This window comes from Coturnix japonica, chromosome 1 (genome assembly GCF_001577835.2).
Source record: "Coturnix japonica isolate 7356 chromosome 1, Coturnix japonica 2.1, whole genome shotgun sequence".
Lineage (NCBI taxonomy): Eukaryota > Metazoa > Chordata > Aves > Galliformes > Phasianidae > Coturnix > Coturnix japonica.
Genome location: NC_029516.1, coordinates 158,385,106 through 158,400,263, shown reverse-complemented (window position 1 = coordinate 158,400,263; position 15,158 = coordinate 158,385,106). Strand labels below are relative to the sequence as shown.

At 40.4% G+C, this 15,158-nt stretch overlaps 1 protein-coding gene across 5 annotated transcripts in view; it reads left to right on the top strand.

The window, feature by feature from the left end:
* Positions 1 to 755: 755 nt before the first annotated feature.
* Positions 756 to 15,158, top strand: part of NUP58 (nucleoporin 58) — a 32,782-nt gene continuing 18,379 nt past the window's right edge. For 3 of the 5 annotated variants that reach the window (XM_015852106.1, XM_015852105.2, XM_015852102.2), the window contains exons 1-12: positions 757 to 1,095; positions 3,651 to 3,790; positions 4,179 to 4,217; positions 5,510 to 5,662; positions 7,015 to 7,149; positions 7,746 to 7,856; positions 9,663 to 9,687; positions 10,130 to 10,195; positions 10,936 to 11,110; positions 12,369 to 12,448; positions 12,752 to 12,870; positions 13,897 to 13,979. In XM_015852106.1, coding sequence (XP_015707592.1) covers positions 980 to 1,095; positions 3,651 to 3,790; positions 4,179 to 4,217; positions 5,510 to 5,662; positions 7,015 to 7,149; positions 7,746 to 7,856; positions 9,663 to 9,687; positions 10,130 to 10,195; positions 10,936 to 11,110; positions 12,369 to 12,448; positions 12,752 to 12,870; positions 13,897 to 13,979 — 1,242 coding nt within the window. In that variant the 5' untranslated portion in view covers positions 757 to 979. Of the gene's footprint in view, positions 1,096 to 3,650; positions 3,791 to 4,178; positions 4,218 to 5,509; positions 5,663 to 7,014; positions 7,150 to 7,745; positions 7,857 to 9,662; positions 9,688 to 10,129; positions 10,196 to 10,935; positions 11,111 to 12,368; positions 12,449 to 12,751; positions 12,871 to 13,896; positions 13,980 to 15,158 lie in introns of all 5 variants that reach the window. The other 2 variants (XM_015852104.1, XM_015852103.1) reach the window with 2 other exon arrangements.

Sequence of the window (15,158 nt, the reverse complement as noted above, 5' to 3'; positions counted from 1 at the left end):
GTCAAACACTTGGTTTTCAAATGATTCAGGGAGGTAATTGTCCCCCTGTACTCAGCACTGGTGAGGCCGCACCTCAAGTACTGTGTTCAGTTTTGGGCCCCTCACTGCAAGAAAGACATTGAGGCCCTGGAACGTGTTCAGAGGAGGGCAACAAAGCTTGTGAGGGGTCTGGAGCCTTATGAGGAGCGGCTGAGGGAGCTGGGATTGTTCAGCCTGGAGAAGAGGAAGCTCAGGGGAGACCTTATTACTCTCTGTAACTTCCGGAAGGGAGGTTGTAGTGAGCTGGGGGTTGGCCTCTTCTCTCGCGTAATCAGTGATAGAACTAGAGGGAATGGTTTTAAGCTGCGCCAGGGGAGATTCAGGCTGGACATTAGGTAGTATTACTTCTCGGAAAGGGTAGTCAGGCACTGGAATGCACTGCCCAGGGAGGTGGTGGAGTCACCAACCATGGGAGTGTTCAAGAAACGTTTGGATATTGTGTTTATGAATATGATTTAGCCGGGAAGTATTGGTAATGGTTGGACTAGATGATCTTCTAGGTCTTTTCCAACCTTGATAATTCTGTGATTCTGTGATTGGGTGACGATGCCCACAGGCCTTCAGAGGGTATTAATATAATGTCCTAATATAATATAACGACTCCCGTTTCCCGTTAACACCTATAACAATAGCAGACTGCTGCCCATCCATCCTCCACGCTCAGTGCCGTGCACCCGTCGGGTCGCTGTCGCTTTAAGATCGGGCTGTGGCGGTGCCTCCATCCCGTGGTGCGTAGCGCGGTGCGCGCGTAGTGCTGTGCTGCGTGGTTGCCCGGTTGCTCGGTCTCTCGGTGTCTGGCCGCGTTCCTCCCGCTGGATCCGCTCCGTGCCGCCATGTGGCGCTGAGGCCCCGCCCGCCTCGGGAGCCCCCGTCGCCCCGCCGAGACCCCGCCGCCGCCTGACGCCGTTCCTCAGCTCCGCTCCGCTCAGTTCCCGCCGCCATGTCTGCGGGCTTCTCGTTCGGCGCGGGCACCCTGGGCTCCGCAGCTGCTGCTGCCGCCGGGGCTGGAGGAGGAGGCGGGGGCGGCGGGTTCTCGTTCGGCACCACCGCACCGAGGTAACGCGGCCCTTCTCCCCTCAATCCCTATCGGCTGGGCCCTGCCGCCGGCCTCCCCTACCGGCCCGGCCTGCGTAGGCCTCGGGGTGGGCGGTCGGCAGGCGGCTCTACGCTTGGGTCTCTTGGCGCTTTTCCGGCCTCTCCATGCGGCCTCAGTCCCGGCCCTGCCCTCAGGTGGGATCACGGTGTCCGCACGGCCCCGGGTGCCGCGGGGCTCCGTCCGTGCCGCTGTTGTGTGCCGACCACGCGTGGCTCTGCTAAAGGCCCCGCTTAGCGCTCAGGGGTCTCTTGGAGGTGTCTCAGAGGCACCTTGGAGGTGTTCAAGACCAGGTTGGACGGGGCCCTGGGCAACCTGATCTAGTAAAGGTGTATGTTTGGTGGCCCTGCCAGGCAGGGGGGTTGGAACTACATGATCCTTGAGGTCCCTTCCAACCCGGGTCATTCTGTGATTCATTCTGTGATTCTGTGAGTCAAGTTTGAGTTTCAGGGTTGTTTTTCTTTTCCATATATGTGCGTACAGGTGTGTTAGTGCCACTGTTTCTTCTGATTTTCTTGCTGCTGTGCTTTTACTGGAAGGAAGCCTGTTCCAGTGGAGCTTTCTCAGAACTTTGGAGCTCTTCCCAAATCTGATGGTGCCAAACTAGTTGTTAGAAGTGAAGCTACTCAGGACATCAATCTCAAATGGGTGTGATTCACAATGCGTGCCCCCAAGCATTGGCAGGAATTAGCAGGGACATGGGATCATCACAGAATAGTTTGTTTGATCTCTTTTAAGGGTCCCTTCCATCAGCCACGAGCATTTTCTGGAGATTGATGGCCCTCCTTGTGGGGGGGGTTGGAACTTTATGATCCTTAAATGTACAACTATAATTGAGAACTTCTTTCATCTGATTGATGCAAGTTTCCTGTAGCATTTAAACGTTTATATAAGCGTTTATTTTTTGCTATTCTATCGAACTTTTCTTAGACTACTTAAAAAAAAAAAGAGTAAATATATCATACGTGCCAATAATATATAATATCTAAAATAATAGCAAAGATGTACTTGGCATTTTTGTTTATATCTTTATTTCCATGAGTAGGATGAGTTGATCTCTGCAGAGCTGAAAGCATTATTGCCAGGTGTTGGGGGAAAGGGGACTTTATTCTGTTGTCTAATCATAGGTTGTTATGGATCACTGTGATCAGTCACAGTTTATATTCTTGTGTCTAAAGGAGTACGGCATGGCAGCCTATGTAATTCCTGTGTGCTACATATTCAGCTTTATACAGGTATGGTGCTTTGTGAGGCGCTTGTTGCCCAAGTGAGTTGTGGATGCCACATCCCTGAATCATAGAATCATAGAATTACCGAGGCTGGAAAAGACCTTGAAGACCATCAAGTCCAACCGCAGCCTAACCAGTACCCTAACTCTAAAAACCCTCCACTAAATCATATCCCTGAGCACCACATCCAAACGGCTCTTAAACACAACCAGGGATGGCGATTCAACCACCTCCCTGGGCAGCCTATTCCAGTGTTTAACTACCCTTTCTGTAAAGAAATTCTTTCTAATATCCAACCTAAACTTGCCTTGGCGCAACTTGAGGCCATTTCCCCTTGTCCCATCATTTGTCACTAGTGAGAAGGGACTTGCCCCACTCTCAGTGAAGGTGTTCAAGGCTGGATTGGATGGGGCCCTGGGCAGCCTGATATAGTGGGTGGCAGCCCTGCCCATTGCAGGGCTGGATCTGGATGAGCTGTGTAAGGTCCCTTCCAGTCTAAGCCTTTCTGTGTTTTGCTCTAGCTCCAAAGTTAGAGTTTTCCCTTAGGGCCACCACGCCGAGGTAATGCCTTCCATCTGTGGGCAGTAGGAAATAAACCCTGTGATCTGTGCTTTTCCATGCTGCCACTGGTTTGCCTTTGTTTTGGCTTAGTTAAACTTGTTCATTTTTCAGTTTCTCTGTTGATGCTGTTGTTTGGTTTTTTGTTTTCCCCATAGTGCTGAGCACTTGTTAGATATAGGAGCTGTGCTCATACTGAAAGTGAGGAGGTGAGGGAATAAAGAGAGGATATTAAACATATGACACTTAATCTGTGAAGATTGTTACGTTGAAGTCTAAACTGTGCTTTATTTCATTGCTGCTGTTGTACGCTGTGCCAGATGTCTCAACTGAAGGGAACTTGTGTAGTTTATCAAGAGACCAGCTTGTCTCTCTCCTTTCTTTCTTGTGTCTTCCATGTGAAAATAGCTCTGGGAATTAATTTCTTTAATTGGATTGTGCAGTGTATTCTTAGAAAAGAAAATATTTGAAGTGTAGGTATGGGTCATCTGTGATTTGCATTTATAGGCAACAAAAGTGGTTTTGTTCCTGTTTCTTGCTAAAGCAGGACAAAGCTGATGGTCTGGTGCATCTGTGTTCTTACTGCTTCAGAATGAAGTAGCACGGGTTGAGGTTTCTGGTTAGACATATCCAAGTGTACTTGCATTGTGCTTTGAGAAGACAGAAATAAGGGGTTTGGATCTTTTCCTTTTGAGGAAATAATAAATGTTAACACTCTTGTTTTGTAATAGCTCTACAGGAGGACTTAATTTTGGAACTCTGGGTTCTTCCACTGCTACGGCAACTACGTCTGCTCCTTCAGTGGGATTTGGAAGCGGGCTCTTTGGATCGAAACCAGCCACTGGCTTCACACTCGGAGGCACCAGTACAGGTAGGAAAAACACTTGTACAGCAGACATGTAAAGCAATGGTGAAGCAATGTACCATAGGCACATAAAAACAGGATTATAATATGGTTCTTTTTTCATTGTAACTCATATCTGTAGCTCAGAATATCATGTCATGACTCCATATATTACATCAGCTTCACTGTTAATAGATTCTTATGAGATTGTTTGTTTTAAAGGCTTCATGCTTTAATTTGCGTAGCTGGGGTTTACAACTAGTGGTCTTGATGTGACAGTTACTCTGCTTTCAAGATGCTACGTAATGTAACATAAGATATGTAGTGAAACAAAGCACTGGAATAAATAGTTATGATTGTTGGTAACATAACTGCTCAGTGGGCCTCACTGTTCTTACTCTTTTTCTTCTTGAAGCAGGAACAGCAACAACCATTGCTCCAGCACTGACTCTGGGTAAGGACCTCATTTGGATAGTAATGATTTACAGGGGAAAAAAAAAGCTGTTTAGTTCTTATTATGTAGGAGGTTAACGTTTGTGCCAGCTTTTTGCTCACTGCTCATTGCAGTCTGCTGTGAGCTGGAGTGGAGCTAAAGGGTTATTCCATTCCTGTACAACAGTATAAGTAGTCACAGTAAGAAGCTAGACTGCATCTAAATCCCCTGATGAGTTCCATCCTTCAGCAGAGAAGTGGAGTCAATAACCAAAGAATTCTTAAGTCAGAATTTCTTCATGTTGTGAACTTTGAGAGAACAGATCTGTTTGCTAATATTCCCTCTACTGGAAGAGTAAAGAGGTTTGAACTGGGAAGGGATGTTAGGAATATATATGATTTTGTTTCTCTGATACATGTGTAATAACTCTTTGTCAGCCATTATTAGAATTACAGGAATATGTAGGTGTTTTTATTGTTGAAACATCAGCAACTGAGCTTGATGTAATTAAAAGCGTTTGGGTCAGGGTGATGGTGGTAGTGCTACACGACAGACTCGTGTCCAAGAGCTTTGGAAGCTGTGCTAATTGGGAGAAGGTGGTACTGGTTAAGGAAGTAAATGAAGAGGATAGGAAAAGAGAGGAGCAGCAACCCAGAATGTGTGTAATCACATATGGCAGCGAGTGTTAATTCTTTTCTGTGATTGAATGAAATGTCATTGCTATCTGTTTCCAATGACTGAGAATACAGTGGTTTTCTTATGCTTGTTACTGTGGTGTGTGTATGTGTAAGTTCCTTTGGAATACATGTTCTAGAACAGAAAGCATATTCTTACTGTGAAATTAGCTGGAAATAGAAGCTTTGTTTAACTTTGCAAGTGCTTAAATTCAAAGTTGGAGGGAGTAACATCTCAACACATTTTTCTTGTTTGCACATTGAAAGCATACCCGTTCTCATGCTAATGTGCACATTCAAGGGAGAATTTAGTCTGTATTTTGGACACTGTTATTTTATCTACCAATATTTTGCTATTTTTTCAGTCAGATCTGTTTGGTGGAAGTTCTTATTTTAGACCTTTAAATTACCTCTTGGTATAATTTATACTCCAAGGTTGCTTGAAATTCTGGAGCAAACACTTATGAAATGTATATGAAGGTGCTGTGGAAGTACTTTATTGGCTGCAGTGATTTCAAGTGCAGCAATGCTAATGATAGTTAATCAGACATAGCAAGGAGATAACAGGTTAGAAGACTAAGTACTAATTCTCAAACAAAATATCCAAAAGCTGATCGTTATTTTGGGGCTTTCTTTTAGGCACACCTGCCACCACATCAGCAGCTACCACAGGCTTTAGTTTAGGCTTCAACAAACCTGCAGGTTCAGCCACACCGTTTGCTTTGTCTATTACTTCTACCTCAGCGAGTGGCCTGTCACTCTCTTCTGCTCTTACATCTACTCCTGCAGCAGGTAGGAAAATGCTTTGTTGAATTTTTAGTGTAACTGTATTCTAAAACATGCTGTGTTCTATTTTATTCTAGTATTTACCTATTTTTGTGGTACTTGAGTAAAAAGGGTCATTGGATTTTACTAGCTCTAAATTTGAGGAGCCTAATGCAGTCAAGGTTTGTATTTATTTAGAGCACAGTATATCCTGTAGTTTAGGCAGCATGTAATCCAAGTCATTAGGAGGGTAGTAACAGCTGATTTGTCATGTTCTGTAGCTGGAAAATGTCTACTTGTTGTAGGCAGCACAAAGCAGTTAACTAGAAGTGTAAATGAGTGTTTTTTTCCTGTGTAGTTGTTTTACTGTCCAACACTTTCCATTATGCTGTAACTCACCTAAACTCCATAGAGGGAGCATTCTCTCTGGCAACTCTCTGTGCAATCTGCTCCAGTGTCTCACCACCCTCACAGTAAAGAACTTCCTAATATCTAGCCTTAATCTATGTCTTCCAATTTAAAACCATTTCCCCATATCCTGTTTCTACATGCCCTTATAAGAAGTCCCTCCTAGCTTTCCTGTAGTTCCCTTTAAGTACTGGAAGGGTGCTGTAAGTACTCCCTGGAGCATTCTCTTCTCCAGGCTAAAGAGCCCCAGCTCTCTCAGCCTGTCCTCCAGCCATCTGGTCATCTTTGTGACCCTCCTCTGGGCCAACAGCTCCATGTCCTTGTGTTGGAGTCTCCAGAACTAGACACAGTACTCTTGGTAGGCTCTCAGGAGAACAGAGCGGCAGAATCCCCTCCCTCAACCTGCTGGTCACACTTCTCTTGATGCAACCCAGGATAGTTGGCCTTCTGGGCTGCAAGCACACATTGCTGACTCATGTTGAATCTTTCATCAGTCGACACCCCCAAATCCTCCTCAGGGCTGCTCTCAAGCCATTCTCCACCCAACCTGTATCTGTGCTTGAGATTGCCCTGACCCAGATGCAGCACCTGGCACTTGGAAGTGAAGTTCTTTAGTATTCAACACAAACATTTTGGCATTTAAAAAATCAGTAGTAGTTGTTAGATCCATTGTGCTTTAAAATCAGTGTAAAGTTCCAGGTTATCTGGCATTCTGGGTCACTCTCAGAATTTTGCTGTAGTTGCAGATGAACTAATGAAGCTTAGAATATCATGAAACAAAAATTCATGCAATTTGGAAGTCTCTAGGAGGTTTCAGAAAGTTGCAGAGTAAAAAAAAACCAATAGCTGAGTTTATTATTGCATTACTATTAAGATGATTTCAGTTATTTCAGACTTTCTGTACATTTTTTTGAATGCAGTATCTACATGAAAACTTGGTTTTTATTGTTTTTTTTTTTTTTCCTCTGCAGGTACTACTGGCTTTACCTTAAATTTAGGTGGAACAACTGCACCAACTACAACTGCCTCCACAGGCCTCTCCTTGGGAGGAACCTTAGCAGGTTTAGGAGGTTCGCTGTTCCAGAATACAAGCACAGCAGCGACAGGTGAAAATTGATGGTTTTTTTCCTTCTATAAAATCTTAACGCTATGAAAGTTGTTTTTAAACATCACTGTTTGAAACTGCTGTTATCCATAGAAAATAAACTGAAGTTATTTGTTGCTTCCTAATGTTTAAATTTGTTTCTTGTACTTTCATTTAAAAAAATAAAAATCTTTGTAATATTTGACCCAAGGAAGTTGACTGTAAATGAGAGGGGGATTGTTGTCTTACTATCTCGCTCACTGTGAAGAGGTTGATTGCTCCTTATGTTGGTGGCTTTTGGTCTAAATAAAACCTCTAACTTGGTTTTGTCCCTTCAGTTATTTACTGACTTCCTGTCTTTCGGTTCTAGAAGAAAAATTAAACAAAATGAAACAGGAAGGTGTTGACAATCCTAATAAGTTACCTATTTCACAAGTATTGTGAGGTAATTGTATAAAAACCATGTATAGTTGTATGAAACTTGATTAAAATCTGTTTTTCTTTATGTTTTTTAATCCAAATGCAGTAAATGGACTCTGAAATTGCAAGGTTGTCTGAGATTTTAAAGTAAACTACCAGCATTTTAAATGCAGAAATTCTCTTTGGGTTTCTTAACAGGACTTGGGCAGAACGCTTTGAGCTTGACTCTGGGGACAACTGCAGCTCCTTCAAGTACTGCTAATGAAGGTCTCGGTGGCATTGATTTTAGTAGTTCTTCAGATAAAAAGAGTAAGTTTGTTGTTAAAACATTTAAAACAGATATTGCATGTAGTAATTTGTTGGTGAATGTTGAGTGCTACATTAGAGATACTATTTCAGCTTTAGGAGTGTGGAGTCAAAGCTGTCAGTTTTAACTTATTTCTTTTATGCTGAATGTAAGTTAATTTCATTTATGGATATTGTATAGAAAAACAAAATCTTAAGTGCAAATGCAGTATAATGCGACTTTAAAATTGTTATAAGGAAGCATCATACTTGAGAACCTGGGTTCAGAATACTGTAGCCTTCCTGGAATAAAGGACTCACAGGGCTGTGTATGGAAAAGCCATTTCCTAACAGTTGGGTCCGATGGCCACTAGATGGGGGAAGAGTGCAGTGTTTAAGAAATACGTTGTAAATACAAAAAGTGCTCATTGGAAAACAGTTTTCTCCAACAGTAGCAGTTCTTAAACTTGTGGAGTGAAGGTGGCTTATGCATTTAGTTTATTTTTTCTCCCTCTCCCCTCCTCTTCAAAACCTACAGGAGAAAAAAAGTCCCGTTGTTCACCTGTTAATCTTCAACACTGCATTTCTAGTTCTGGGGATCTGTTATGTTCTGTTACGTTGTTGACAGTAGTTAATAAAACCTAAATCTGAGGTAGCTTCAAAGTACTTTAAGGGAATATTGACAGGTGGATGTTGACTTACTTAACTTGATTTTATACATCTAAAGCATCTTAACTGAAGTTGATTATAAAATGCCTATTTTCTCTGGGGAATCAAAGTGGGCATTCTGAAAACTAATAGAAGTTTCATGAGACCATCTTTACAAAGGACTGTGAGTTGTGGAGATGCAGCTCCTTGTGCTTACATATTGGCTGTCCAAACTAGAGTGCTCAGCACGTTGTTGACTTTCTCTTTTCTTAATTTATTACTGAAAGTGATGGAAAAGCTCCAATTCTTAGGTTCTCATGGGGTTTTCCATTATTGTGATATTAGGATTGCACAACTCTACTCTGATGTACAAGTATCTTAAAATGTGGCCTAGAGAACCACAGACTTCAGCGTTGTTTTGCTCAGTTGTTAGGGTGTAATCCCCAAGGAGCTGATTACCCAACTTCCTGTCCTGTTCTGAATCTGGGTTGGTGGCTGTGGGTGTGTGTGATATTCATATAACCTTCGTGGCTACCTTCTAGCTTGATGGTACTATGAGGATTTGAATGGCATCCAGTTGAAGAAGTGTCCTGGTTCTTAGTCTGCATAAGCTTACTAGCAGACTGCTCTTATGAAATGCAACTACTGCCCATGGCTGTGACTAGAATTAGTCATGGTTTGCCTGTTCATGTGATACTGCTTTCAGCTCCTTCTTGTAGTTCAGGAGAAATGTTTGGCGTCTTGGTTAATTTTCTGGTCTAGGTGTGTCTGGTTTGGAGTCTGTAAGTGGTAGGTAAGCAGTAACACCTTTGGTTCTGTAAAATCACGTTTATTCCTGAACAACGTGCAATAGTAGAACAATTAGGAAAATCCAGCATGCTTAGACAGGGGCAGTTTTCTTATGTAAGTGCAATTGCTCGTGCATTTGAAGGGACGTATATAGTGACACGAGATGTTTTACATTAATTTTTGTGCCAGGAGGTTTGCATCTGAACGAGTGAATCATTGCTCTTGAAAAGATACTTATCTGTGAAGGAGGATAAATTAAAACCTTACTTACATGTTGTATCTTATCAAGAAAAATCATGCAGATTGCACTAATCATTTCTTAGTGGAAAATCTCATTAAAGCGTTTTTGTCAATTCTAAGTTTTATTTCTCATCTACAATTTTTATTTTCTAGGTGACAAAACAGGAGCAAGACCAGAGTAAGTGTTCAGATTCTTTGCATTTGGTATCCTAAGCTTGGCTGTTTTCTGATACGCCACCTTTTCTATTACTTTAATCTTTGAAAAGGTATAAATGTAAATAACCAGTTACTGCAATGGGGTTACATAATAATGATGGTTCATCCTTTTAAAGTGTTGCATTTGAGCAAATGGCAGTGCCTGCTGCTCATCTGCTTCCTACTATAAACTGGGCACGTAGCCTGAACAGCGGTTCCTGTAAATTATGTGCAGTATTTACACCATGATGTTAGATACTGTCATAGTCTCAGTTCACTAACTCAAATCATTGAGTTGCAGTATGTTTGCAACAGTTACAAAATTGAGTGATTTGGTCTCTTGGAAGTTTTCATGGTTCTTAGTAATGGTGTAAAAATGCTTGGCAGTACTGAAGCACCATCTAAACATGCATTGTCTCTTGTAGAGACAGCAAAGCGCTAAAGGATGAAAATCTACCTCCTGTAATCTGTCAAGATGTGGAAAATCTACAGTAAGTGCTGCTTTTTGTTTATGACAGTTGTGTTTCTAAGTATTGTATTTTGTTAATGCTCTGTAACAACTTAAAAAGCAGTACTACAGATTGTGTGAAGGAAAGACGTGTTAGTCTGAGCCTAACAGGAGATTAATGATGAGATCAGAGTAGGTGAATAATTCCAGTAGCTGATGTCTTGAGTTATCTCCTGCCACTGCAGTTTTCAATCCCATTCCCACAAATGGGCATGCACAAGAAACATGCTCCTAGAAACTGATCCTGCCCTCCTTGAGAGCATTAAACCTCTTGTGTATGCATAGTAAGTATCAAATTGTGTTTGCATATGCACTGTAGAACTTGGATGGAGTTAAGAGGGATTTGCAAGCCAGGCTTGATTCAGGCAGGCAAGAGGCAGGTTATAGTCAAGTCAGAGTGTGTTAGAGTATTTATGAGTTCAATGTAATGTTTACTTAATGTGGGTTTTATGCATATATAAATCTGTAGCTTAGATTGTCAGGGTGCAGTGTAACATGATTATACAATTACTGAAGTCTTGTTTTTTTGCTGTTCTTTTACAGCATTAGCATATTAGGAGTTAATGCTACTCTGCATAATCTTACTATTCAGTAGTTGGTTTTGGGAAAATTAACTTCAGTACTACTTGAATAATGCAACTAAAGTAAATACGTGGGTACTTTAGGTTGAATACATTATTTTCTTTCCTATTACCCCTGTTTGTCTTTTTTTCCCTTCTTTAGGAAATTTGTGAAAGAACAAAAACAAGTTCAGGAAGAAATTAGTAGAATGTCATCTAAAGCAATGCTTAAAGTACAAGAAGATATTAAAGCTCTGAAACAGCTTCTCTCTGTAGTTGCCAGTGGATTACAAAGAAACACTCTTAATATTGACAAGCTGAAAATGGAAACTGCGCAGGTATCGCACACTTTCTGTTAAGCAGAGTTTGAGTGTTCATTGTTTATTGTAGAATCTACAGCTTTCTCAATCAGTCAAGGGAAGTTGTTGAAACTCCAAATTGAAGCAGTTGTAAACAAAGTGAAAAGTTGAATCCCTTCTGATCTTTTTGGAATTACTGGAGGTGACTGACTGAAATCTGCGATGCCAGTGTTTTCAGATAAGTGTAAAAGCAAGGAGAGCGTTACTTAGGAAAGCACCCTACTTGCGTAGACAGCAGAAGGGAATATGCACCCACTGTAGTTTGATTTCAGTTCCCTATTCAACTGATAGTTAGTGAAGGTTTTTTTGCAGTCACGTGCCCAACTCGGGGAGCAGTGGAGACACATGTTTTCTTATCACTTAAAAGGTATTAGGGACCAAAGTGTCTAATTACATCTAGTATTTATTTAATGAAGAAGTCAACTCTGTCTACCAGTCTTTGTATTAACTATCCAACCAGTGTGAGCTCAAGTTTTGGTTCAGGTGCTTTTGAACTTAAGCTCTGTGTTGCTATTGCTTTCATCTGTCTTGTCCTGGCTGCTTGCTTTGTTTCTAAATGTATTTTATTCTAAAGTGAAAATATGCTCCTAAATTTTGAAAAGAGATACTCTGTAGTTGTGCTCTGGCAATTATTTGCTGTGAAAGCAAACAACTTGTTAGTAGTGCTCTTATTTCCTTATGATTAGTAACAAAGCCAGGCACTGAGAAATGATTAATGATAGTATTATTAGAAAGCGTTAAACAACATCTAGTGTAATCATCATGTTTAAAAAGATCTTTTCCATAGGAAAAGAAAATTATCACACTATTAAGCCTTTTTTAAAGGCGAGATAACCCTTCTTGTAATTTCTTTTAGGCATGTTATTTTCTTGTCATTATTTTTCTTAGTCTTTAATAAATTAATAGGCTGTCTGAAGTACAACAGAATGCAAACCTTACCTGTGACAGTCTGCCCATAGCAGGAGGGCTGGACTAGATGATATTAAAAGACTAGATGATGAGTAAACTTTGAGGGTGTACAGCTGCCTGCTTCTTGTCTAAACATATTTTGATATCAGCAGTTCTTCAACTTCATGCCAATCTATTCTTTGAAGAATTTCTGGTCAGATTCTGTTGTAGTTTTAACTTAAATGTTTTCTTCTCATATTTGTGAATTAACTGTAAAATTGTAGTTATGCTCATTTTGAACACTTAATTCAGAATCTTACATTTTATCGATTTTTCCTCATTTATTTAGGAGCTAAAGAATGCAGAAATAGCATTAAGAACACAGAAAACTCCTCCTGGCCTGCAGCATGAAAACACAGCCCCAGCAGAGTGAGTTATTGTTGCTTATAAGAAAGAAAAAAAGCCAATAATATAACTTCCTAAGTTGATGTGTTTTTTTCTTCTTGTTATTCCTGTACTGAATGCTTATACATGTCTACTTATATAGACGTGAGAAATACAGTCCTTGCTCTTTTTCTACTAGTAGAAGAACATCAAGAATGTCATTAGGACATACCTGCTGCAAGTAATGAAATGAGTATAGGCAGCTAATGCGGTGGTGTGGTCTTTGTTTTCAAATGGTGGCAAATCACTAAAATCATGTGATTAAACTTTACTGTTTTACTCACCTAGCTACTTCAGAATCTTGGTAGAGCAGTTTGAAGTACAACTGCAGCAGTATAGGCAACAAATAGAAGAACTGGAAAATCATCTTGCTACTCAAGCAAATAATTCACATATAACTCCACAAGGTAAATGTTTCTACTTACATGTTTCATACACAGAAACTAATATTATACCTATAATAGGCTTAATAATAAAAAACTAACAGTAATTAATCTCCTCATCTAATGTACAGAAACAAATGTTCAGATAAATTCTGTGGTTTGGAATGTGTCCTTGAATTTGTAAAGTCCTTTAAGCTTTGTAAAATGAATTTGCTTCCTGAGGTGCAGTTTGTGGGCTGGGTTTGTGTCATTTGGGAACTTTGGAAGGTGCCTGGGAATATAAATTCCAGCTTCTGTGCATCTGAAAATGAGGTGTAAAGAAGTGTGTTATATTCGTACACTCTGTAAGCATAGGACAGTCTGTCTTCTGCTCTTTCATGAGAGTGGTTTCTGAGTCTTTCCTACATCTATCTGAGGCTCTTGGATGGGATCTGGGAATGGAAGTTTTCCTTGTTTACGTTCCTAATGATCTCATAAGCATCAGAGGAATCGCCCTTCAGTCTTTTCTTAACTTGCCTCCAGATTGCCTGGTTGTTTGGTTTAGGGTTAGGTTTTTTTTTGTTTGTTCTGCTTCCAGACCACTGATTTGTCATTGTGCAGTGTTCTTAATGTTACAGTGGGAAAACCTGATTTCATTTCCATTTAGTTTTACTTTCCTCCCTTCTTCCATCCCCATTAGTGAGACTTGTGTACCTACCTGCTGTTGTAATGTGAGGTCTCCATGCATCATAATTGCCCTACATGAGTGTGGGAAGTGATAAAGTCTTGGTTTTGTTTCTGGTGGGGTGTTTTTATTTAGGGTTTTTTTTCCCCACAAAATTAAGTTTGGAGCCCTGAGAAATGATGCTTCAAAAACTAGTTCTGTGTGTGGGAAGACAGGTGTTACATCACAAGTTCTGGGTTTCCCATAGACATTAATTTATTTCATACAGTCTTTTTGTGCTTTATTCTACCTGGATTCAGAGTGGGCTTCTTGCTACAGTATAAACATTAAGCCTTTCCTCATGGAAGTAAGGTTGTCACTTACAATATTCTATGTGCCTTTTACAGATTTGTCTATGGCTATGCAGCAAATCTATCAAACGTTTGTAGCTTTAGCAGCACAACTTCAGTCCATACATGAAAACGTAAAGGTATGTTGCTTTGATGCATTTCTATGTGTTTAGTGAAAAAACTGGGGAGTCACAGTTACTGATACTGTGTCTTCAACTATGCTTTTTTCTGTTAAATTCTTTTAAGAAATGACAATTGTCTGATATGCTTGGATTAAAAGGGTAACTTCCATTCAGCTGAAGTTGAATTTGAAACATTTGCTAATAGTGATGGTGGCAACTGAGCTGTCACTAAAGTTATAACGTTTTTCATCTAATTTCTTTTTCATTGTTAATCAGTTACATGAAGGATGTTGGTGGGAAGAAATGTGCTCTGGCTTTGTTTTTTCAACCTGTTTCATGGAAAGTGGTTTTATATATGTTTATTTAATATATTTATATACACTGCTGCTGAAAGAGTGCTAATGCAGTAGGGCATCAGAGGAGCTGATGTCAGGCTTGGGTTTTCCATTGTACATTCCAGCATCAGTAAGTATCAGAACTTTGTAGTAACAAGAAAGCAACCTCCAACACAATAAAACAAGTGAAGTACAAGTGTTTGGTTTTGCAATATATATATATATATATATATATGCTTTTTTTTCCCCCCAAATTGAAATGTTAATGAATGCAGAGGCTCCTGTAGGAATTAGATTCTTTGTATCTCGTTGCTTTGGTCAACATTGGTATTTACTTTATTACAGCAACTACCATCAGGTATTTGTGCTCTAGTTAACTCATTTTGATACCAGGTACAGAATAGATCAGTTTTTTCATGTAATTTCAGCATAATTAAACAAAAAGGATCCTGGATGTGTTTTGTGCTTATTGCTCCTGAGATCTGAGTGTGCCCAAAGTTGTGATGTGTGGGGTGATCAATCTCTTCTTTGATATGAAGAGCAGGATTAGTATCCAAGTATTAAAAGTGATATCTTCAAGTAATTGGTTGGCCTGATTCAGGATGAAAGAGGTTATTTTTTAATTATTGCTTGAAAATAAGGGGTTGTTTGGAGGATTTTTCTTATTGGGAGATCCAGTCTTAATGAGTGCAATGGGTGATATCTTGGAAAACAAAATTGCAACTAAAGCTTCAAAAAATAAGGGAAATGAACATGCTGCAGAGGGACGTTTGAACAATCTGATTCAGTTTATCACCTCATAGACACTAGGAGAGTAGAGCAGTTTGGAAGAATCACAGAATGGCCTGGGTTGAAAAGGACC